The 22235-nt window shown below is 35.9% G+C and overlaps 3 protein-coding genes across 8 annotated transcripts; 2 read left to right on the plus strand and 1 right to left on the minus strand.

Annotated features, from left to right (window-relative positions):
* Positions 1 to 5367: 5367 nt before the first annotated feature.
* SmydA-2 (SET and MYND domain containing, arthropod-specific, member 2) lies at positions 5368 to 18497 on the minus strand. The gene is made up of 3 exons (XM_069059727.1): positions 16803 to 18497; positions 5769 to 5926; positions 5368 to 5713 (listed from the first exon to the last, which is right to left on the minus strand). Exons 1-3 carry the CDS (start codon positions 18208 to 18210, stop codon positions 5609 to 5611), a joined length of 1671 nt encoding a protein of 556 aa, XP_068915828.1. The 5' UTR covers positions 18211 to 18497; the 3' UTR covers positions 5368 to 5608.
* LOC138139467 (period circadian protein) lies at positions 8128 to 8743 on the plus strand. The gene is made up of 2 exons (XM_069059755.1): positions 8128 to 8288; positions 8338 to 8743. The coding sequence occupies exons 1-2, from the start codon at positions 8243 to 8245 to the stop codon at positions 8709 to 8711; spliced, it is 420 nt and encodes a 139-aa protein (XP_068915856.1). The 5' UTR covers positions 8128 to 8242; the 3' UTR covers positions 8712 to 8743.
* Positions 15347 to 22174, plus strand: LOC138139448 (SET domain-containing protein SmydA-8-like). Of its 6 annotated transcripts, none has more exons than XM_069059734.1 (6): positions 15347 to 15364; positions 20381 to 20530; positions 20610 to 20758; positions 20809 to 20952; positions 21005 to 21133; positions 21183 to 22174. In XM_069059734.1, the coding sequence occupies exons 2-6, from the start codon at positions 20399 to 20401 to the stop codon at positions 22171 to 22173; spliced, it is 1545 nt and encodes a 514-aa protein (XP_068915835.1). In that variant the 5' UTR covers positions 15347 to 15364; positions 20381 to 20398; the 3' UTR covers position 22174. The 6 variants fall into 6 exon arrangements, with proteins under 6 accessions (XP_068915835.1, XP_068915829.1, XP_068915831.1 ...); XM_069059728.1 differs by lacking the exon at positions 15347 to 15364 and adding an exon at positions 18602 to 18931; XM_069059730.1 differs by lacking the exon at positions 15347 to 15364 and adding an exon at positions 18610 to 18888.
* Positions 22175 to 22235: the final 61 nt, after the last annotated feature.

Raw genomic sequence — 22235 nt, forward strand, 5'->3', positions numbered from 1 at the left:
CGTTTGACAAGACTTCTTACAATATTTAGAGTATAATTAATTTTTTTTAAATTTTAATAAAAATATGTTTTTATCTTATCCTTATCTAAATGAATAAAAATTCGAATTGACTTAATTTTAAAATATTAACAATGCAAAATTATAACTATTTTTTAGTATTTGGCTGACCTCTTTGAAGTCTAGGATCCCCTAATTCGGGAAGAAAGTCCCAAAATAAAATGTTTCTAAGTATTTTCCTTTTCCAATTTCATGCCAGAATCTATTATCTCTTTTAATTATGAAATATATTAAATCAGAATTGATTTTCTCTTTGGTAGGAGTATAAACAACGAAGTAACAAGTATCACGATTGGTGATATTTGTGGTCCTTGTACCTAATATGTATATGTTGTTCACGTTGATTTGACAATTTAAAGGTCAAATAATTTTATTTTTAGGCTCTGTAATTATGTTTTGTAAATAGTGACATGCAGGTAAACACCGTTCACGTTGAATTGAACATTGCTAAATTGCATTATGTTGGTTAGCTGCATTATTTACAAAACATAATTGCAGAGCCAAAAAATTAAATTATTTGGCATTGAGATTATTAACTCAACGTGAACAACGTTTAATATCCATCGTTAAATAAATCATTATCATCTTATCTTTGATACCTTCTTCAATTGTTACTTCACGTGGGGGAAATGGGTACTTTATTTCAAGAATTGCATCCGAATTTATTAATCCATCTCTTTGCTAAAAATGATTTATATTTATCAATAAACATGGCACAACTTTTAACATTCAACCCGATAATGTGCTCCAATTTTTCGCTTTGTTTTGTCACAGAACTTCGAATGGATGATTTTTCTGAATACAAAATTTCTTTTACCGTATTTGTAGTGTCAGTATTCCGAAATAATAGTTTATGGAATAACGGGAACGGGTTTGTTGGCCGTCGTCTGTGTCGGCATTTCTACCTGACCGAAAATGCATGCATTTTATGACCATAACTTCTGCTCGAAGGACCCCCGGCAAATTGATTGACACCCGTCAAAATTAAAGAGTATACAACCCACTTTCCTTAAAACTGGAATTTTATTTTACTCCACTGGAGCAACAAAAGCTCAATTTATTAATAAGCAGTGGCGGCCCTGGGGTAGAGCGAGTGGCAGTGGCGGCTCGTGAATCCGTAAATGGGGGAGGCAGGTTTTGACAAGATTAAAAAATTGTACAATCAATAATTAATCTTTTAATTATATCGTGTAAGACTGGGTTTTTGCCCAAGGGCGTTATCCCTCAATATTTGATAATTAATCGATCAGACTCATCGGTACACATTAAATTAGACAATCTCAGCTACAGTCATACGATAATCTACAATCGGACTCACCTCCACCTCATTCAGTCATTCAAAGGGTAAAGCACAGGTCCGGACTCGGGTTTGCTCAATGGGACGGTACAAACATGTAAATGATAAACACCTGACACATCTGTCGCGAATCAAGGTCATACAGTGACTCACCCGGGGGATTCCTCCCCCTAGTCCGATCATGACGAGGGGCTCCAATCACAGGCGTCGTCTTCAGAGCGCTACGTTCCGGGGTTGCGTTGGATGGTCTGGTAGCACCTGTAACAGCCCCTTGTGCAGTTTGGGATGCACGGCCCGCCCGCGGTCTCCACAGAAGAAGACCGCCACGGCCAGCGTGTGAGCCTACAACCCACTTCCATACGATACTGTGCTCCCTCAGTACAGGAGAGCCGGGGTTACCTCCCAACCGTTCATCAAGCACGTATGATCTGTTACATTTGGTTGTCACCACTGGCCGTCTCGATAAGACGCGCCCAGTCAACGGCCGAGCCGTGTCATGAGCCAAAGATGCCTCACCCGGACATCCGGTGCTCAGGAATTATACCATGGTATCTGCCAGAGGTTCTAACACATTGTTGGTACTGATATCGTAGCCCAGATTGCCCAAACCTGCTATCACCCAGTTACCGACACACCTGGTAACTGTATCACCGGCTAGCACAAGCCTAATTCACTGCACCACTCCCGGGTCACAGACTATTCACCTGCCGTCACTCTCGTACTCGTACCTTGGACAGCCCGTCGGTTCCAGCTGCCAAAGCTACACTGTCCCTGTCTCGCCTGTGGGACTCGTAAAAATCACCCCCGAGTCAAGGACCTTTCAGAACATAATTTATGAGCCACATGTTTGGGTGGAAGAGGTAGTTTTTCTGTTGCGTTTTTAAAATTCTCTTACAATCGCGATTATGTTTAACGTAAAGATTATGAGACTCAATGTGAATTTTTCTCGCATCATCTAATGCTGTTGTTCCATTTAATTTGCCTAGTAACTGAAACTTGCACGCTTGGATTAATGTGTTCTTTAATCTTTAGACTTTCGATGCCGTTCACTTGAAGGGAATACATTTTTTAAATCACTGTATCCTAATTTGCACCATACTGAATTATCTGATCGCTGATTAAAAAGTATACGCTGCCAGGAATACAATTTATTACGTACATTACTTCCTGTGAGCCACTTACAAATACGAGTATTATCTCGCGAAGCATTAAAACACCATTTTGACCTACCTGCAACGGTTTGAAAATTTGGAAGATCGGGACGTGGTCTTCCCAATTCTTTTATAAATAATTTGTCTTGATAATTATTCAATAAATTAAAAGCGTACCTGGTGAACAAGTATTCTAATTCTACACGATTAGACGAGGAAAACCTCTGAAAAAAAAACCTATTCACCACAGTCTGGACAGGGATTTTCAAATGATTTAGCTAGTTTACTTTACTGCCGCTCATCAGCGGAGATAATAACTTCACGGACGCCCTCAGCGGAGATAATAACTTTATCTGCCGCTCTCAGCGGAGATAATAACTTTATCTGCCGCTCTCAGCGGAGATAATAACTTTATCTGCCGCTCGTCAGCTCGTTAGATGCCATGACAATGAAGTGACACTTTATCAATGCAGCATGCAGCAGGATAATGTCATAATTTACGGACGTTTGAAGAAAAAAAAAAATTAAAACATCCAAGGAAACTTTTCTACAACTATTTTTGATCTATCAAAAAATGACATAGGTTACTTTGCGACTTGATAATGATGCATAAATGTCGCGTTTTTTTGACGGTTGTAGAAAAAACATTTTCTAGGTCGCTGTTACTAATAAAAATAATATATTGAAAAATGGCGTACATATGAAGAAAGATAAATATAACAAAATCTGACGGTAAACATAAACCACCTCTTTGCAAACTAGTATCTCCCGAATTGTCAATTTTAAAGATATTGTGATATTGTGGCAATTAGCACGCCACATAAAGGGTGTTTTTTTAAATTTGGCGTCGAAGTAGGCGTTGGAGAGTCGATTGAGATCGCACCACTCGTGTAAAGCGTACGATTTAAACAGCTGATCTCTGATCCGTAACCTGCATAGTGCGTTCACAATCGACAGTTCAACGCCTACTTCGACGCCAGATTTAAAAAAACACCCGTTACATAAAGAGTAACTCCTTCACTGATTTTGCAGATTTCTAAATAATCAGAAACAAATATACAGTGTGGAATAAAATGATTTACATCTAGTTACCTTTGGAATTTTTGCACATGTAAATTTCCCAGTACCGCTCTACTTTTTTTTTCGAAGTGCCGAACTATTAGTTCTGTCAATAAATGTCATCAATCGAATTGACAATTATTACAATTTACTAAATTGAATTAACAAACGTTGGTGGCTACTTTCAACACTAGCTGTGACTTGCTTTTGTTGACACCTTTTTAATTTCAATCTCAACTTTACATTTATATCATCCCTCGCAATAAATCACATTTGGAATTTGGATATATATTTTGAAGTTAGGCTTTCTTTTTTTTGTAGAGCGGCATTTCGTATTTTTACAAGGGTAATGCAAAGGTAACTAGATGTAAATCATTTTATTCCACACTGTACAAAAAAAAAATTCACTGAGAATGGAATTATCAATTCAAAAATTACAACCAACAACCAACAAGCACTTAAACAACATCGGCCATAAGAACTCTACCAGCCACAGACTACCAGTCGGACTACTTCGCATTGTTGCCAGTTTTACGTGTTCATGGCTTGTAAATAGAGACGGCAGTGTTGATGCGGAATTATCTTATCATGAATGTCAGTTTAAATTAGAAAATGTTTCAAGAACAGGAATTGTCCAGTGGAAAAATTTGACCATATTTTTACCAATTTCACGTATTTCAAGGGGCGTACTGTAAGATTATCTTGATTATCTTCCATATTCGTGTTTTGTGACAGAATTTGGATAAAACAAACGGCGATTTTTACTTTTAAAATTAAGACATTATACCAACAGCCACAAAAATCCCTAAATCGACTAAAGTAACAAATTTTGTTTAAAAACGGCATTAAAAGGACAAATTCCAAAAAATAGTGTAAAAAAACTCGTGTCATAAGAACTTGAACTCCTTGAAGCACTAATTCTTTAAAATAACTGGTGGCTACGTCACTCGTTTTTTAAACTGAAATTCGTGCTTCAAGACTGGTCTTATGAAACTTGTTTTTTAATATACCGGGTGACTATAAATGATTGAAGCAAAATAGTGGATTGGCAACATTGATGCAGTTGGTAGTGCAAATCTTCTCGTGCATCATCATTTCTATTTAGGTTGCTTGTGTCATGCTCATGCCAACGATGTTGCCAACTAAAGATTTCAAATGTGTTACCAACATAACAAAATAATTTTCAATCATTGATAGTCACTCGGTACATACCGGGTGATTTTAAATGATTGTGACTTTTTTTCTTAAGTTGGGAACATTTTTCATAAATTACTTTGGCAAACTTGATACGTTAATCAACACATTGGCGTACGTACGTACGTCATTTTGACATTTTATGTATTAATAAATTGTATCAAATAGGCGAGGATGCCTATGTTTATGTCAACTATCACATTAAAAAGCAGAATAACCAACAATAATATTACCAACCTATGAAAAAAAGTCACATTGATTTAAAATCACCCAGTACTATTAAAGCCTAAGGTACTTAAAGCCATTTATAGAACATTTATAATAGCAACGCAACAACAACAATTGATCATTTCTATATCAACGATTAATGACAGATTACTTCGGAAAAGGTATTTCAATTTACTTTTTTTGTTATAATTTTCAGATTGTAGTGCAGGTATAATACAAAATAGCGGATGATACACGTTTATAAGGGCCTTTAAAGCACTTGCGACGTTAAAAATACTCCGCTACGCGTCGTGCTCCTTTAAAGACTTCCTTATAAACTCGTATCATTCATGTACAAGCTGTGATGGTGTTGATTTATTTATCAACTTCCAGTTTAATCCTTTTTTTTCTATTCTTGTTAAATAAAATTTACGTAATGTATTCATTCTCTTTATTTAATCATTCTTCCAATTGTACGCCAAAACAAAAAGAAATAATTTTCTCATGCTATTATTTTATCTTGATGAATTACGTCAAAAATTCTACTCTTTTGCTTTAAATGCTAAATAGACACCTATTCGGTTAATTCATTTGTAATAATTTGTAATAATTTATTGACCATCATCAAAACTGAAAAATTATATTACAAACTTTCCAACTTCTTTCGAACAATTTCTTTAAAATCCGGTTCTGTATCTAGAATGACGGCCGCTTCCTTTAAGCAACTTTTCGCTTTGTCTTCAACCCCCTAAAACCTAGTTAAGTTAATCCTGGACATTTTTTTTTTGTTTTGAAAAAATCACCTCGCCTCCACCACGTCTCACTTGCACCATCATCGCTTCGTGAAGATCGTACAAAAGTGAACCTCGAAATCTTGAATGCCCTGGTTCGAGAATGTCGGCGACTTCGAGCAACTCCTGACACAACTGAATTTTTCTTTCTAACAGCTCGTCAGATAAGTCTGAAAATAGCAAACTATTACATAAACAAATTGTAGTAATTGCTTCCATATAATATACCGAGTGATAAAAAAAACAAATCAAGAATGCTACAGTTAATTTCAAAATTATCGAGTACACCTCAAAAATCAAGAAGTCGATTTATTACAGTTTTTTCCACATGTAAAGATGCCTTTCTGAAATTTGAGTCTCATATTTTTTATATAGGTTAGGTAAGTTTGACAACATAAAATGTCGCTGATATTTTAGAACACCATAACAGTGTCTGTTTTATCCTCTGCACGGTGCTCTTCGCGATGTTATAATAGTGGGCTACCCTTCGGAATTCGGATCGACCACCCTTCTTCTAATTTGGAAAGAATGAGCACTTTCGCGTTTTCGGTTAGATCAGGCATTTTGTTTGTCAAAATTGACATTGATCATTGACAAAAAAAATATAAGTGCATTTCACACTGTAGAAAATTAGGTGTACTCTATAATTTTGAAGTTAACTGTACCTCATCTATCGAAAAATTTGTCTGAGCTTGATCGAACGGATATGTACGAGTATACTTGTTTTATTGGTTGCCTATCTCCCGAAAAATCTATTATTATTAATTAATTAACTATTAATCATTAATGCTTCATCTTCAATGATAAAATCCATTTTAACACATATTCTGGGAATATTGTTGTTTACAACTACAGTAAACGTCTGTAAACTTTGTTGTTTTCTAAGTTAACAACAGCACATCGTTGACGTTTCTTTGTCATTTCAGGGAAAAACTGCTTACATCAACTGCTTACCCATAAAATGTTGCTCTTATTTATTTTATAAATTTTCTCCATTACCAGATAATCATGGAACAAGAAGATGGGTGTTGCAATGTGCAACGAAAGTCATGCTTGCTTGCCATTTTCAACAGTTATTTATTTAATTCATCATTAAATTAGAATATTACAAATTTTACGCGAATTGGTTTGTTACAGATAATAATTTAATTTTGATCACGTCTACTAAAAATATTGAGGCGGAATTACTTAAGTTAAGTCAATACGTTTTCACATATTTTTTTTGTCACAGTCACACTTGAGTCACGACAAGTGTTAATAATTCGTTGTCTCCAGATTTCGATACTGTCTCCGCGATTAAGATGTTGTTATCTTGGATATATCCTCAAGGGAGAAATCCAAAGAAGACAGATCTGGAGAACGAGCTGGCCACGGGATTGGTTCCGGCGTACCAATCCAATTGTTGCCGAATTGTTCTTGTATGTCATTAATGTCTATACGGGAATTGTGGGGCATAGTTCCATCTTGTTGGCAAAATGTGCCACATCGGAATGCAAGAGGAGGAGAACGTTATTTTCAAAATTTCATAAAAATTGTCCTAAATCTGCTATCGAAAGATCTACTTTTTGGCAAGGAAATGTGAAAAGGTATTACACAGGTTAGTTATTACAGCAATAATAAACGAATCATGTATGTGGACATGCTGGAGAAGTGTTTAAACCACTCTGACACATTCTGACGAAATAACTTTTAAAGCTCAAAGACGTAACTCTACACCATTCATTAAATAGTGTTATCAGCTTCATTTTGATTGGAAGGTAGGCGACCGAGACAAGAGTTGAGTTCTTCATATCAGCTGTATAATATGTGTTAAACTTCTTGCGAGATGGTCAAATGGTTCTCGTTATAGCTCATTTCAGTTCAAATAATTCAGAGACAACCAAAAGATAACTCAACATCTGTTGTTTCTTTTTGATAAACGCAACAGGAATCACATCTAAATTCAATTATATCTTGAAACATCGTAATGTACTTTCTGCAAAGAGACTAGTCTTTCATAGTGAAGACCTACCTATGTCAGAATCTCCAGGAAAATTAAAACAAGCGATAATGACTCACACTAGCGGCAGTCAAGAAGAAGCAGAAGAACTTCTAGGTTCCAGGTTAAAAGACTGAATCTTCTCCAGCGTGATACAAGAGAATTTTACTTTCGAAATTGACATACATACATACATGTACATACGTAATAAAGGTACTGATCAAACACGACACAAAATGAATTTAGAAATAGTTGTCGCTACGTGTTGAAAGATTACATTTTGGTAATGCACAGATAAGATTTATGCAGACCAAAAAAAAAAGCGTATTCAACATCGAGTGTATTTTGAAATTGTAATTATGATAAATATTCTGCAATCACATAAATGAGACGGGGTTTTTGCTGATTCAGTATTTAAGGACCGTTTCTGATCCACTATTGTTTAGTATTCTTAGACCATCGTTGGCTGTCTATAGTTTGCTAATTGTTTATAAAACAAAATACCAAAATGAAAGTGCTCTTAGTTGTCTTGATACTGACCATGTTCCATACATGTAAGTTAATTTGTAAAAGTCACTTAAATTACGAACCATTAACATTTAGATTTCTTGGTGCTCGGAGACACCGCCACCACCCGCACCGGCAACAACGGCATCACAGGAACCGACAGCACCGGCGCTAGCGGCACTACCACCGGCAACACCGGTAATACCAATACCGGCACCACAGGCACCGGCAACACCGGCACCACAGGTACTGGCAACACCGGCACTACCAACACCGGCACCACCGGCACCAGCAACACTGGCACTACAGGCACCGGCACCACCGGCACCACCGGCACCAAAACCACCGCCACTACTACAACCGACAGTAGCACCACCGAAAACTCCAACTCTACAAATACTAATTCATCTAATATCATACAAATTCCGTTTGCAATTTTCTTCTTAATATGGTCATGCTTTTACCTGTAATATAATTAATACATATATCATATTTTTCTTAAGCCATCTCGCATACATAATACTTAAAGAATTTGCCCTCCTTTTTTTTCTTCAAGAGAGACCTGCACTCTCCCAGTGGGCAATAGGCGTTTGTTATGACTCGAAAAGATGTCATGTAGAGTTCCACTTCAGTAAGTGATCACTGATCATCTTCCTTAAATACATTTTTTATTTGCTTAAATATTTTTTAAACCTGAAAAAATTTATAGACACGAAATTAAACCATCTCCATAAAAGCTTCTCTATATTATCTTGCTTTGCTGCTGTTTCAAAATCTTTCTGCAGTTTTAATGACAAGTTAAAAATTTAAAAAAACCATTGGGATCTAACGAAAGTTAAAAAACGGTAAGCGGCTAACTTAGAACTAACAAGATAAATATGTCTATGTTGCGATGGGTCATACTGGTTAGTGATACGAAAATTAATATTTTCTTTGCGCAGTCAATTCAAAATGATCATAAATAACACTGTAAAAATAGTGAATTGCGGGATAAATGCTTTTGTTTTTACAGAAGAAATATTCACTTCCCACTTGTTTCAAATTAGACTAGAAAACATGACTTCGAAACTGCCTGATGCCTCAAAGAGTCATCAAGGATCCAGAGAATGATTAAAGGACAAGGATCTTAGGAAAAACTTTGGCTGATGTCTCAATAACAAAATATTCCACTGATGTTTAGTTTCCGACAAAAAAAAAAATTCATTTTAAAATTTCAATTTACTGTATCCTTATCTTTTATCAGTTAAGAACTTTCCTCAATATGAAAATTAGTCATCAAAAAACAGTATATAATAAGTAAATACTTAAAAATTTTGTCGACTAATGAACTAATGACTATAGAAAGTTATTACAAAATAATAACAGTCACTCGATTATCAATTGACATTTTGCAATTTTTAAAATGTCAAAACTAAAAGGGGGAACTACGGGGTCATTATAAATGTTTGTAACAACAAGTGGGCGTAGCGGCGCACGCATGAAGAAAATCCAGACTTACAAAGATTTTATTTACGGACGAGTTCTTTTTTTTTCAACTGTTACAATTTTCAATGCCGGCTGTATAAAATCCGCACGAGTTCTTATTTGCAGTTTGCAACATCGTTTTGGAATAAATCTTTCTGTTGATATTCTCGGTAATTTTCTAGAAAGGACATTTTTATTTCCTCACATATCAGATCATTTTCTAGATTGGATCCTTTGTATTTCCCCCACGATTAGATAGTGACACTCATCGAGAGTTTTGACGAAAAACTTACCTGATCTACTGAATGACGTACTTCTAGCAACTTTCGCAAATATGTTTTCATGCCGCCGGCCGTTATCGACGGTTTTGCATGATTCAAAATCCGCCGGGAACGTTAAATTCCGGGCCTAGTACTTACAAAAGTGACCTTGACTAAAAATTCGCTAGAGAATGGACAGGCAGCATTGAATATAGCCAACGGACTCCGTTTCGGCTCAGGAATGCGAGGGTCGCGGGTTCGATTCCGCTTGTGAAACAAATTTTTTACTTTTTAAAAATGATTTAAATTTGTCGGCATGAAAAATTTTGTGGATTACACGTCCAGAAAATGTTTTGCGAGTGCTCGTGTTGCTTCGCCTCGACTAAATCGCCTCGCATTCAGGCAATGGTGACGGCAGAAATGTTGGAAAACGCCAGAAGCAGCTTCTTGAAACGCGGAAGGCTTTGCTACACATTTTAGTCAGATATCTGTAAGATGAGCTAGATACTCGGCCACCCCAACAAAAGATCTTACGTATTGCAGCAACTTTATATTTTATGAAAATATGTCTTTGCAATTAAACACCGTTCACATGATTTATTTTTTTAACGTTGGACACACTGTTTTCCGTCACTAAAGTGCCTAACATGCGGACCTATCAAAATGAACATAACATGTTGCTGAATTTCCCGCGATATCTGAGGATTCTTCTATTGCAAAATAATGAAACTGACAACACTGCTCAATATACTAGACATGGACGCTATTTGTAACCTTGTTATGGAAAAATTGTAATTTAGGTAAATTAGCGTAAGGTCAGGATCATCATTAATTGCATTTTAAAACACCATTATGTATCGCCGTTCACCACATTCTAAAAATTACTTTTTTTGTATAAATACGCACTTTATCCATTTTAAAATCAGACAAGAAGATAAGAAGAAGAAATAGCGAAATAGTTAGCAATAGTTAAGTCAAATGTATTAGTGTCAAATAAAGTGAAAGACAATATCTACTCCATTGAATCGGAAAAGAAAAAGAACCCAAAAGAAGAAACATAACAACCTCAAACTTAAAAAAACATAACCTAATTCAACAGGCAGTTTTACTGCCAAATTAAATGCAAAATTTTCATCGCTTCTCATTATGCCAAAAAATATGTGAATGCATTTTATAAAAATCAATAGAGACACCAATTCTGATGCACGTGATGTTCCCTATAAACTGTTATCTGAAATATTATTAGGGAACTGGTAGCAGATTCTCTTTTATGATTAGATATGATTACTAATGAAATGTAATGATAATAATAGTGAATTTAAAAAATCCAACAACTAGCAAGTTTAAATAATTTGCTAGGTTTTCGAAACAGCCAAATTCTATGAGGTTACGATTATTGAAATGGAGAAGCTACTGACAACCAATTAACAGATGTTATTAATAAATTCACTACGATTACTACTACTATACTACTATCTATAAATTAATAAACTACAACCACAACACAAAATAGATATGTTGTGCGCCACTTTAACAGAGTCCTGATTGAAATTAATTGGTGACAATAATATTCGATACAATTATATTAACATTTTTGCCTCAGATTGGTGTAAAGAATCCATCACGACGAACTGCTCCTTTTATTTTGAGAGACCTATGTTCAAAGACACTTTTTTTTATATAACAGTTTACTAAGCTTTTTAAAACCTTTGTGCCGCATAGTTTTTACAATTCGTTTTTGAGTGACGAATATTTACCCATTGAGTGAACTGAGATAATACTCAAAATATGAGTTCATGTAACGATTACGACACTCGTCGTATCGTCAGGAAACTGATATACGAGTAAAATTTTACAAAATTTCAAGATCGTTATCGCATAGTGTAAATAAAAGCGGGTCACGTATTGATCCTTGCGAAACCCCTTTCGTAATACGTTTAGGTTTGGAATCTAATTATTTTATTCTCGCTTATTATTGGTGCTACTTCTCTGATCCCATAAGAAATAAGTTTTTCTAAAAGAAACTGATGTCCCTAAAAAAGAAGACAAGTCCATAACTCCCTTATTTATCGGAGGATTTTAATTATTTATACACCAAATTAAATGGTTATGAATAGGCTACAAAAGGGCCTAATTAATTCCCCTATAGCCCTAAGGGCTTCAAGGCTAAACTGTCAAAATATTTTTTTTCAAATGCGAACACATACCATCGCGGTCAAAAATAATTCATACAGGGGCGTATTCTGTAATTGCTCCGCTAAATTTTAAAGGGCGTTAAATTAAATTGTCATAGCAATGACCAATCAGGGCTTGAAATTTTAAATTTTAAACAACGCTAAAATTTTAACGCCTTTTTAAAAATTACAGAATACGCCCCATTGTGTGTTACTGTAGACACTTGCAAAACTCATTCAGTTTGGAAGTGTCTACATTAACATACTGTCCCAGTTATTTTTGACCGCGATAGTACATTTTTTTAGAAATTCTGATTCTGAAATTTTCATTCTGAAAACAACAGTGTATATCAACAGTATACACTTACTGTCGTGAGCAAAAAATTCTGGTCGTCAATGTCATTTCAAAATTTGGTTAGATTGTCACAAATTAAAAAAAATGTCCTTGCCTGATTATGGCCATGTCAACAAAGTGTCAAAAAAATTACAAAAAAAATGAGAATTAATGCCATACATCATAATGATACGAGTAGGTTATGATATTTACGACCGTTTTACAATGGAGCATTTTCCATTGCGTCAAAGCATGATTTTGACGACCAGTTTTTTTTTGCTCGCGACAGTACAATCGCGGCCATCCAAAAGTGAACGATAGCTTGCCAAAATTTTCGTATTTTTCGTTAGATTAAATCAGGCTGTATTCATTGGCGTTCGTGCAGCAGTCGTTACTATTTTAATAATAAAAAATTGTAATAAATATTTTTTTTAAAATGAGGCTCAGAAGCAATTCATACATTATTAAAGTGAAAGTAAACTTTAGTAAAGAAACCTTTCCAACACGTATTCGTATTGGCGTCTCAAGCCTGTTTTCTTGCCAAAGCCTCTTTATATTGAAGATGCGAGTCTTACTGCAATCTATCTAATTCTCTCGCCACAGCAGCCAGCGACCAATTTTCTTCTAGCTTTGCAATAGCCCTAGCTGTCTGAATCGGAGTGAGATGTGGCATTTAAAAAAAATAGTTTCAATAACGCTAGTGTCAAACTTTGACATATTAGGACGCCTATGATTTAAAGTAAAAATCAAACTATTAAAAAAAAACGTTCACTTTTGAATGGCCGCGATAGTACATACCAAAATACAAAAAAAAAAATGTTAAAAAAAAACGCTACTATCATCTATGCTCCATTTTGCGTTAAACATTGGCGGCAAATCCGCGCAATCCCACATGTTATTATTTTTCATTTGTTTTTCCAGTTAACTTAATTTGGTGTACAGATAATTCTCCGATAAATAAGGGAGCTATGGGCTCGTCTCTTTTTTTTGGGACACCTGTATATTATGTACAAGTATATTATATGTACAACTGACTAATAACCTATATAACTTTGAATTACGGTGCTATTGGACCGTATCTACGCTACAGTGGCTCGGCCAAATGTTAATAATGGAGACTCATTCATATAGGAACCGTTCATAAACCAATATTATTTTTGATAATATTTAATTTTGTAATAATGACATTTGCGGCTGGATTATCTAAGTTAAGTCATACATGATCAGATTTTTTTCTTTTTCACAGTCGCTCTTGGTCATAAACTTTTTAAATATCTACACCCTGCGGATATTATGAAATTTTATTGGAATTACTTTTTAAAATTTTATCAATTTGATCTCGTAAAATCTGAGCTGTAATCTATTAAAACAATGTGGTTCTATGAACGGCCACAATTCATCATACATAACATTTTTAACCGATAATTCACTCGTACTTACAAATTTTGCGACATAACTTTATCAATATTTACAATCGGTCTTAACCTAAATAAAACTTAAGAAAAACAATGTGATCATTTATTTACTTGTCTACAGAATATTAAACGTGTTTTGTATTTAGTTAAATGATATTTTGTTATTAATTTAACTGTAAAATACATTCACATGAAGGATGTTTAAATACATAATTTTGATGTATTTATTGATTTATTTAAAACAACTGAGTCGAAGTAGTAAACATTTTTAAAACTTTTTTATTATACCTGAATCATAATCCCTGTTTTTCACACTAAAATGCGTGCGAAAAAGGGCCCTTAAAACACCAAAGCTTTAAGGTCGCTTAGGTAACAACAAATTCACCTATATTTTGAACAATGGTAAATAGACATTTATACATAATTTATAATAGCAACGAAACAACAACAATTGACCATTTCTATATCAACGATTAATGACACAGATTACTTCGGAAAAGGTATTTCAATTTACTTTTTTTGTTATGATTTTCAGATTGTAGTGCAGGTATAATATAAAAGCACTTGCGACGTTAAAAGCACTCCGCTACGCGTCGTGTTCTTAATAAACTCGTCGCACGTGCTTTAAAGGCTTCCTTATAAACTTGTATCATAATATACTATTCCTCAACACTTTCAAAATATAGATTAAATGAAGGATCTAGAATTGTCCAGTCTTATTATATATTTTTGTACCGCAAGAAATACGAAAGGAATTGTTTAAACAATTTATAAAGTTTGTTAAAATCTTCAACCTTACGCGTCTGCATATCCAAAACTGAGACGGATTAAAATTGTACAGAACCTCTTTTGCAGAGTAAAAATTTTCCTAGAAATGAGTCAGCAACACTCGTATTGTGACTATTGTAAGGTAGACGTGAAAAACGTTCACAAGCGCGTCGCTAAATATACAATTTCGCATGACTTCTAGATTCTTCAGTGAGCTGACTTATTCACAGTTTTTTCAAATAAAAGTAAATGTTGCTAAAAAATTAAGATAATGCAAAGACATTTTGAATGTCAATTAGAAGTATGTAATTTCGTCCACGTTAGACAAAACTAGATTTGAAATATGTTGAGAGCAATTAAGGGCCGTGTGGCACTGAATTAAATTAACAAGATTAATTTCCTCTCATCAGATATTATTATCTGTGTTAAGGACTGGAGCATTAAAATCACTAACAAAAAATAGGTTATCATAACAAACATCTTTGCATAAATAAAAAAATTACTCTGATTCAGATACAGTTGCAGGCGTATTTATAGATAACAAAAATAAACATATGAAAATTAGCATTATCAATAGATAGATATTTTGCAACGATATTTGCAACAAACTGTATTTATCATTCCCATAGGCCTCGAAACAAGAATTAAGGACAGTAAAGACGGTCCTGATCCCACGAATCTCTTCGCAACAAGTAATGACCGGTCGAAGTATGTATACTTTTAAGTTTATTTAAAAATAGTTGTTTGTGTCTTGCTAATTTGAATTTAATTCGTTTAAACAAAATATGTCGCGTAAGTAGGCCACGCCGTAGTTCATCTATCTTTAAATTCAAATATGACATCTCTGCTCCATGAAGGGTGTTGATCTAGAAATAGGAAAACATCATCTTTCAATTCAAAAGAGGTCTACAATGAAAAAGGAGATTTTTTTATGTTTCATTGGGTGATTAATTAAATATTTTTTGACCCGTTTGTCCCTGGAGACCAATACCGAAGCGGGAAGCATGGTTTGGGAAACGCTCCTTAAGAAGACACATGCTTGCCTACACGATAGGACTTACAGAAGGTTAACAATAGAAAAATACTTTTTCTAATTCAGTTACGAAAAGTAAACATTGTGATATGTCATTTTAGTTGTCAAACGTGCTTCATTTAATAACTAGTCAAAAAAGGGACATTATATTATCACTAGTGTTAAAAAGTGACATTAGTATTATTATCCCGGAAAATTATTGAAATAGCAGATTTAAACAGGATTTTAATTAGAATGTGTGCTTTTCGTAACTAAATTAGAAAAAATCTTGTATGAAACTCGTAGCAAAATGGCTATTTTTTTGCACACGACATGTTGGATCACTCGTTGACACTCGTGGTCCAATTGTCATGTCTAGTGCAAAAAAGACGCTCATTTTGCAACTCGTTGCATAAATAGCTATTATGTAACAAGTGCATAAAGGATTATTTTTTTTACGAACGGAAAGTTTGACATCAAGAGCGTAGACGCTTGCGGCAATCCCATGAGTAGGTACGAGTCTTGCGGTCAAACTTTCCATTCGTGAAAAAAACTTTATGTATGAGTTCAATACAAGACTTTTATCTTCAAGCGGTCAAAAATTGCGCCTTTATCTATCTCTATAGAAACGGTTGAAAATTAGAACATTGTAAGTTTGGAAAATGTCATTTTACTGTAATTGTCCGGTTTTTTTTTGTGATCTGCTTGAAAATAAAATAGTATAAGTATATCATTCAGAGAGGAAGGTCTTTTTCTGCTTCATCCAGTTGCCGATCTCGACTTCGTCTGGGTCTTCAAACTCTTGGCTTAGCACAAAAGGACTCACTTCCACTCTTAATGATATAATATACTAAACTAGGCAAAAATGAATAGGGAATTTTTGCATTTTTGAATTTTTTTATAAATGCAGTTTAAAATTTGTAATGAAATGTGTTAGAAATATAAATATATACACATTAAATGTAATGTTTCAAGTACCTGTAACATTTTAAATTTATCTAGTGTTTAAGAATACGTGGGAGGATTAGGGCAATTATTTTGCTTTCCAAGAAAAATTGTGGAATTCCCTATTCATTTTGGCCTAGTTTATTTTCAAATTCCTTTTTCAATTAGGTACTCTCAAATAATTCTTACCTGCAAGCCGATACCCTTCCAGACTCCCATACATCTGAATCAGCGCATATTTCACTTGCAAACAGAAACTATTCTTCTGATGGAGCGTTTCTTTGTACTTCACCAGAAACTCTTCAAAACCCTTCGGATCTCTCTTGTCTAGCTTCGAAATCTCATCTTTCAGAAAATCAGTCCCCCACACCATCTCCTTGCCCTCGATCACAAACCCACACTTCTGGCATTTCCAATCCGCCGCCTTGTCCAGAGGATTGCAACTCACAATCTTGCTCCCATCACCACATTCAGTGCAGTTAACAGCTCCGACGTAACTCCCCAACTCTGTAGGGTCCTTGCACCGATCGCACGTACAATCGAAGTGCTTGGACATCTTCAAGTGGGCCCTCCTGGTAAGAGTCCCCCAGAGAGTTTGCGTGTACGTGGTGGTAATCAACTCGCCCTTCTTGATGGGAACCGTTGCTGTCAAAAGCAGGTGGAAATCGTCACCGTGGAACGAGTGTCTGGTGTTTTGCTTGCAGTCGTGCGACAAGAGCGAAATCGTGGGGTAGAGACCCCGCACGTTGACAGTTCCCTTGGGGTTGCGTACGTCGAAGCAGTTAGTATCGAAGATAGAGCAAATGGTGAGGATCTCGGTCTCGTCGGTGTCCATCTTGAGGACATCGATGAAGAAAGACACCAGATTGTTCCGCAGGATTTGGTAGACCGGAGTCGCCAAGTGTTCGCTAAGATGCGACTGACACTGCCGCAGAATCTTGAACTTTTCCGGGTGGTCTCTCTTCAACAAGAGCGCCCGGAGCGGTGCAATGGACGAGTAGACAGGCTGTCTAGAGTTGTCGCTTTTGACAGTTGGCACGAACTCAGCCTGGGCGAAAACCTGACACTCAGCCTGGTGCAAAGGCGAGGCTTCACACTCTTGGCCGCACAAAGGCCACTTACACTTGTCACACTCGTATCGAGCCTTCTCTTCAAGGTTTAGTTTCTTATGACAAGAAAGACAAAGAGGGGCGCTCACGACTTTGGGGCCTAGAATCAAGGGCGCTTGCTTCATGATCACTTCTCCGGGGCGGAGGTTCCGCGTTGCCACCACGCACCGACCCAGCACCTCGTCGGTGGTAATTTTGAACGGGACACAAAATTTTTTGTGCTGCTTCCAGTCCTGCTTCTGGTGCTCTCGGGCGCAGTAGAAGACTTGGCCGCAAGCGGAACATGTCTGGGTGGCGCTTTTTTTACAAACGGCACACTTGTTCGACATTTCGGTGCTAACTGAAGAATCTAAAGCGCGTAATGAATCTTGCCACGCGCTCGTTTGTTTCGTAACAGGGCTATTTTCAGAACCCTTCAGTGATGTTAATATGGTCGAAAATTCAGATATTTTACTGTTCTGTCGAGGTTTTACCACCTCTAAAAGCATGAATTAACCTGGGTGTTTAGTTGCTGGATACACTAATAACTTGATGGAAAAATATGAGATTTGATGACGTGGATTTACGCCAGAATCTTGAATTTGTCGACGAGTTCATAAATTCTCACGTGTGCGTCAAGATTTACTTAAAATGCTTAAAATATGTTGTTGTGTAGGCAACAAGTTATACGCCATTGTCTAAATATCGGTTGAGACTGTTGCAAAATCAGAGCGAGTCAGAAAAACCTGTAACTTCACTTGATTTTTCACGTTCGTTTGAAAGGTTTGTTTGTTACTGATTTCCCTTATCTTCATAGTTTGTTCTATAAAGTAAATCAGTGCCTACAGATAATTAGAATTAATTGTGCCAGACAAACAGAACACGTTGCAAAATTGTGACATACATTTATGGAAAGATTTTTGAAGTGAAAACTTCTTTAGGCGCGCCACATACATTTTATTCCCGGGCAGTGAATTAGTTTCATGCGACACGGTAAAATCGTTGGCAGCACAAATTAAAATCGGAAAATCGTTCGCAACACGACACGGAAAGCTAAAATCAAGAGTCGAGTTTTTTACCGGAGCGAGCGAAAAACAATTAACTGTGCGTCACTTGTCAATTTTAAATTTTCATTGTACGTTGTGTTGTGACCTGACTGACCTCAGTGCAGAGCTGCAGGAGTAACTGTATATATATGCAGGATATTTCATGAGTGATAATAAGCCTGACGTAATTTAAAATGCAACTCATACTATATTTCCGAAAAAAGCTGGCTACTGTCATTAAAATGTCCGGCTTTTTTTGAAAATGTATTGTGGGTTGAATTTATTATTCTGTCAGGCGCATTATCACTCGTGAAATACCCTGTATAGTTTTATATAATATAAACGATAAAGACAGGACAAATATTGTAAGTTTACAGATGAATGTAGGATTTAATACGTAATTCTCAATTATGTGGCTTCAACAATTCATCTATTGGAAAAATTTGTGTAGTAAAATGTGAAGAGGAAAATGGACAAATTATCATAATACAGGGTATTGCTATGAAAACTTGTGTTGTGTTCAATTTCATCGTCAAGAAAATAAAACTTAAACACCCAAACCTAACCTCACAAATTTTGCCAGAGTGTACCTCTAAAAGCGGACGTATTTGCAGTTTCTATTGAAAAATACAGATTTTTGATGTTTATTTAAAAACAGCATTGGATTTAAATAACATTAATTATTTATGCCTTGCTCCTTATTCCTCCAAGTACTATCATCCATAATGATATATTTTTTTACAGAATAAGTACATATTTCTTAAAATCAGTAACGAGCATCATAGAAGTTTTCACTTCTGTCGTGTGGTCTTAAGCACACACTCTTTTTTTCAGTTTTTATCTCTAAAATAGGCATACATATTCACGAGGAATAATGAGCCTGACCAAATTCTCGATGCAACCAACATTACATTTTCGCAACTTGCTGTGTGAAACTACATATAAACAATTATCGAGTGCAACGAAAAAAGGTGCAAAAAGTTTTGTTATCGGTGGTGTTAGAACTATCGCGTTTTCACTCTTAATAGACATTGTCACATTTTTTTCCGGCTATTTTATTCATAGTAAGGTTTTGTGACTGTTTTTAAAATGTTTTTGCAGCTATTCATGTTTCGATCTATTAGAGCTTCTAGAAGCGTCTCGTTCGGGATACAATTAATATAAGTTAAATTGGACTTTATGAATTTCAAATGTTTAAAATACCTATTTTAGAGATTTCTTTTTTTTATCACATTCCCTAGTTGCCAATATGAATAACAAAATCATTTTGTCAAAATGTAATTAACTCTCCAGATTCAGCGTCTCTCAAAATACAAATTCAAACTGTTTCGAAAACCGTCCACGTTACACTCACGCCCCTTACGCAACCTGTCTATTTTCGGGAGTCGCTGAATGATTGTTCCCCGAAACGACTGTATGACATTTTTCACACACTAATCACACACTAATACGCGTTGCATGATTATTCGTTGGTTTTATTTTTCATAAATCTGTGTCGTCGACTCAGTGCAATAATAACAACAAATCTCTGCTAGTCTCTTCTCTCTTAACATTCATGAGCAAATAAGCAAACTGTCTCTCAGTGTCACATCTTCGATCTCATGAGTGGCGATGATCATTGATTGGTTTTCAGGTCGTGCTACTGAAAATAATGTCTGAAATTCCTGAAATTTTGTGCGAGTCGTGTAGGCAACCAACTGTGCGCAAGTGTGGAGTATGTAGACTAAATTACTGCAGTGGCTGCGAAGTTCAAAGTCATTGGGAAGGTTGCAAGAGCTGCGAAGTAAGTTGCATAAGAGCAACGAGGCAAATTGGAAGAACTAGAACTACAGTTTGTCCCATAACTCTGTATGATATTCTAGGTGTGCTACTTGTCTGGATCTGGATTTGTTGTAAAAGCACTGAGAGAGCTGTGGCCTGGAGAAATAATTTTCAGTGAATCGCCCTTAGTTCTAGTCCCCAAGTATCCTGTTAATGAAGAAGGAAAAGTACCTTGTGTCGGATGTAATCGGTATTTTGATTTAAATTCAATCTGAGCAGAAATTTTTGAATACATTTTAGTCCCATTCTTGAAGAAAACTGTCTCAAATGTCCTGAATGTTTGTGGCCAGTTTGTGCCCTCGAGTGCGAGCACCTCAACACACAACATCAGCTCGAATGTAAAATTTTAAAACTAGGAAAATCTACTTCTTCGGAAATCTTCAGGTTCCACACAAAGAAATATTTTTCAGTATTCTTCAAACTGTTACTGTTGCAGATTTGATATTTTGCTACCTTTGAGAATCATCTGTCTTCAAAAAACTAACAAAATTGAGTGGGAAAAATTACTGAAACAACTGGAAGAAGATGATTCGAATAAGAACAGCACAAACAACAATACTTTAGAGTAAATTTCTAAAAGTGTCATGATTTTAGTAATTTCTTGATTTTTTTAGAATCGCCGACGACTCAATCGAGTTTTTAGAACAAAACTACTTGATCCCTCTCAAGAAATACGAGGAAGAAAGTGGTGCGACACTTTTTGAACAAGACTCGAAGGATTTTCTTCGCAAAGTTCTCAGCAATCTAAAACCTTTTGATTGTGACGACGTGGAGGTGTTCTACCTTACAGCTAGTCTAACTGAACACAGTTGTACATCCAACACCACCTACATCATCGAGCAACACAAATTAACGATGAAAGCCACCACACACATCTCCAAAGACACTAACTTGACTTGCTCTTTTACCAATCTTCTAGTGGGAACTCACAATAGACTCGACGATTTAAAGACAAAAAACACTTCATGTAGATGCTATCGTTGCAAAGATCCCACTGAATTTCGTACCTTTTTCAGCGCCTTGAAATGTCTTGGAACAAAAGAGAAGCCTTGCGGAGGGACTCAGCTTCCTGCAGACCCCTTGCATCACAACACTGTATGGATTTGCGACATGTGCAGAATCGAATTGCCCAACGACCAAGTGGTTAAATTTGTAAAGCATCTGGGAAAGCAAGTTGCAAAAATTTTGTCCAAAGAATATACAGTCAAAGATTTGGAAGATTTGCTACACAAGTTGTTAATGTTCTTGCACCCTAACCACTTCTATGTGTACTCAGTTAAACACGCCTTGGTCCAAATGAGCGACACTAGTGAAGAGTTCTTGTTGAAGAAGATTCAAATGAGTGAGGATTTGATCGAGATTGGAAGAAAGCTTCAACTTGGTGGTCTTCATCTTGCAGAACTGCTGCACCAGTTGTTCGACTGTAAATTTCTTCTTTTGACTAGAAGTGAAAACGTGTCTGGTCGAGATGAAGAAATTCGAAAACTGTCTGAACTTTTTGAAGAAAATAAGAAGCTTGTTCAGTCCGTGCCAAAGCTCCGTCAATCCGTGTCAGAAGATGGATCAAAACTCGACGCTTTGCTGAAGCAGAATTCACTCTCTTAAGTGTTCACCTTGTTATTAATAGATTGATTATTTAAAAAATGTGTTTAGTCAATCTGCCCCCT

Source organism: Tenebrio molitor, chromosome 9 (genome assembly GCF_963966145.1).
Source record: "Tenebrio molitor chromosome 9, icTenMoli1.1, whole genome shotgun sequence".
In the NCBI taxonomy this organism is placed as follows: Eukaryota; Metazoa; Arthropoda; class Insecta; order Coleoptera; family Tenebrionidae; genus Tenebrio; species Tenebrio molitor.

Coding starts and splice junctions, on each gene's coding strand:
- LOC138139467 (XM_069059755.1), top strand. CDS start 8,243: ATGAAAGTGCTCTTAGTTGTCTTGATACTGACCATGTTCCATACAT. Junction 8,289..8,337: donor ACTGACCATGTTCCATACAT/GTAAGTTAATTT, acceptor ATTAACATTTAG/ATTTCTTGGTGCTCGGAGAC.
- SmydA-2 (XM_069059727.1), bottom strand. CDS start 18,210: ATGCTTTTAGAGGTGGTAAAACCTCGACAGAACAGTAAAATATCTGAA. Junction 5,927..16,802: donor GGAAGGGTATCGGCTTGCAG/GTAAGAATTATT, acceptor TGCTATTTTCAG/ACTTATCTGACGAGCTGTTA. Junction 5,714..5,768: donor TGAGACGTGGTGGAGGCGAG/GTGATTTTTTCA, acceptor ACTAGGTTTTAG/GGGGTTGAAGACAAAGCGAA.
- LOC138139448 (XM_069059728.1), top strand. CDS start 18,911: ATGAGTGATAATAAGCCTGAC. Junction 18,932..20,380: donor TGAGTGATAATAAGCCTGAC/GTAATTTAAAAT, acceptor ATTGGTTTTCAG/GTCGTGCTACTGAAAATAAT. Junction 20,531..20,609: donor AAGGTTGCAAGAGCTGCGAA/GTAAGTTGCATA, acceptor ATGATATTCTAG/GTGTGCTACTTGTCTGGATC.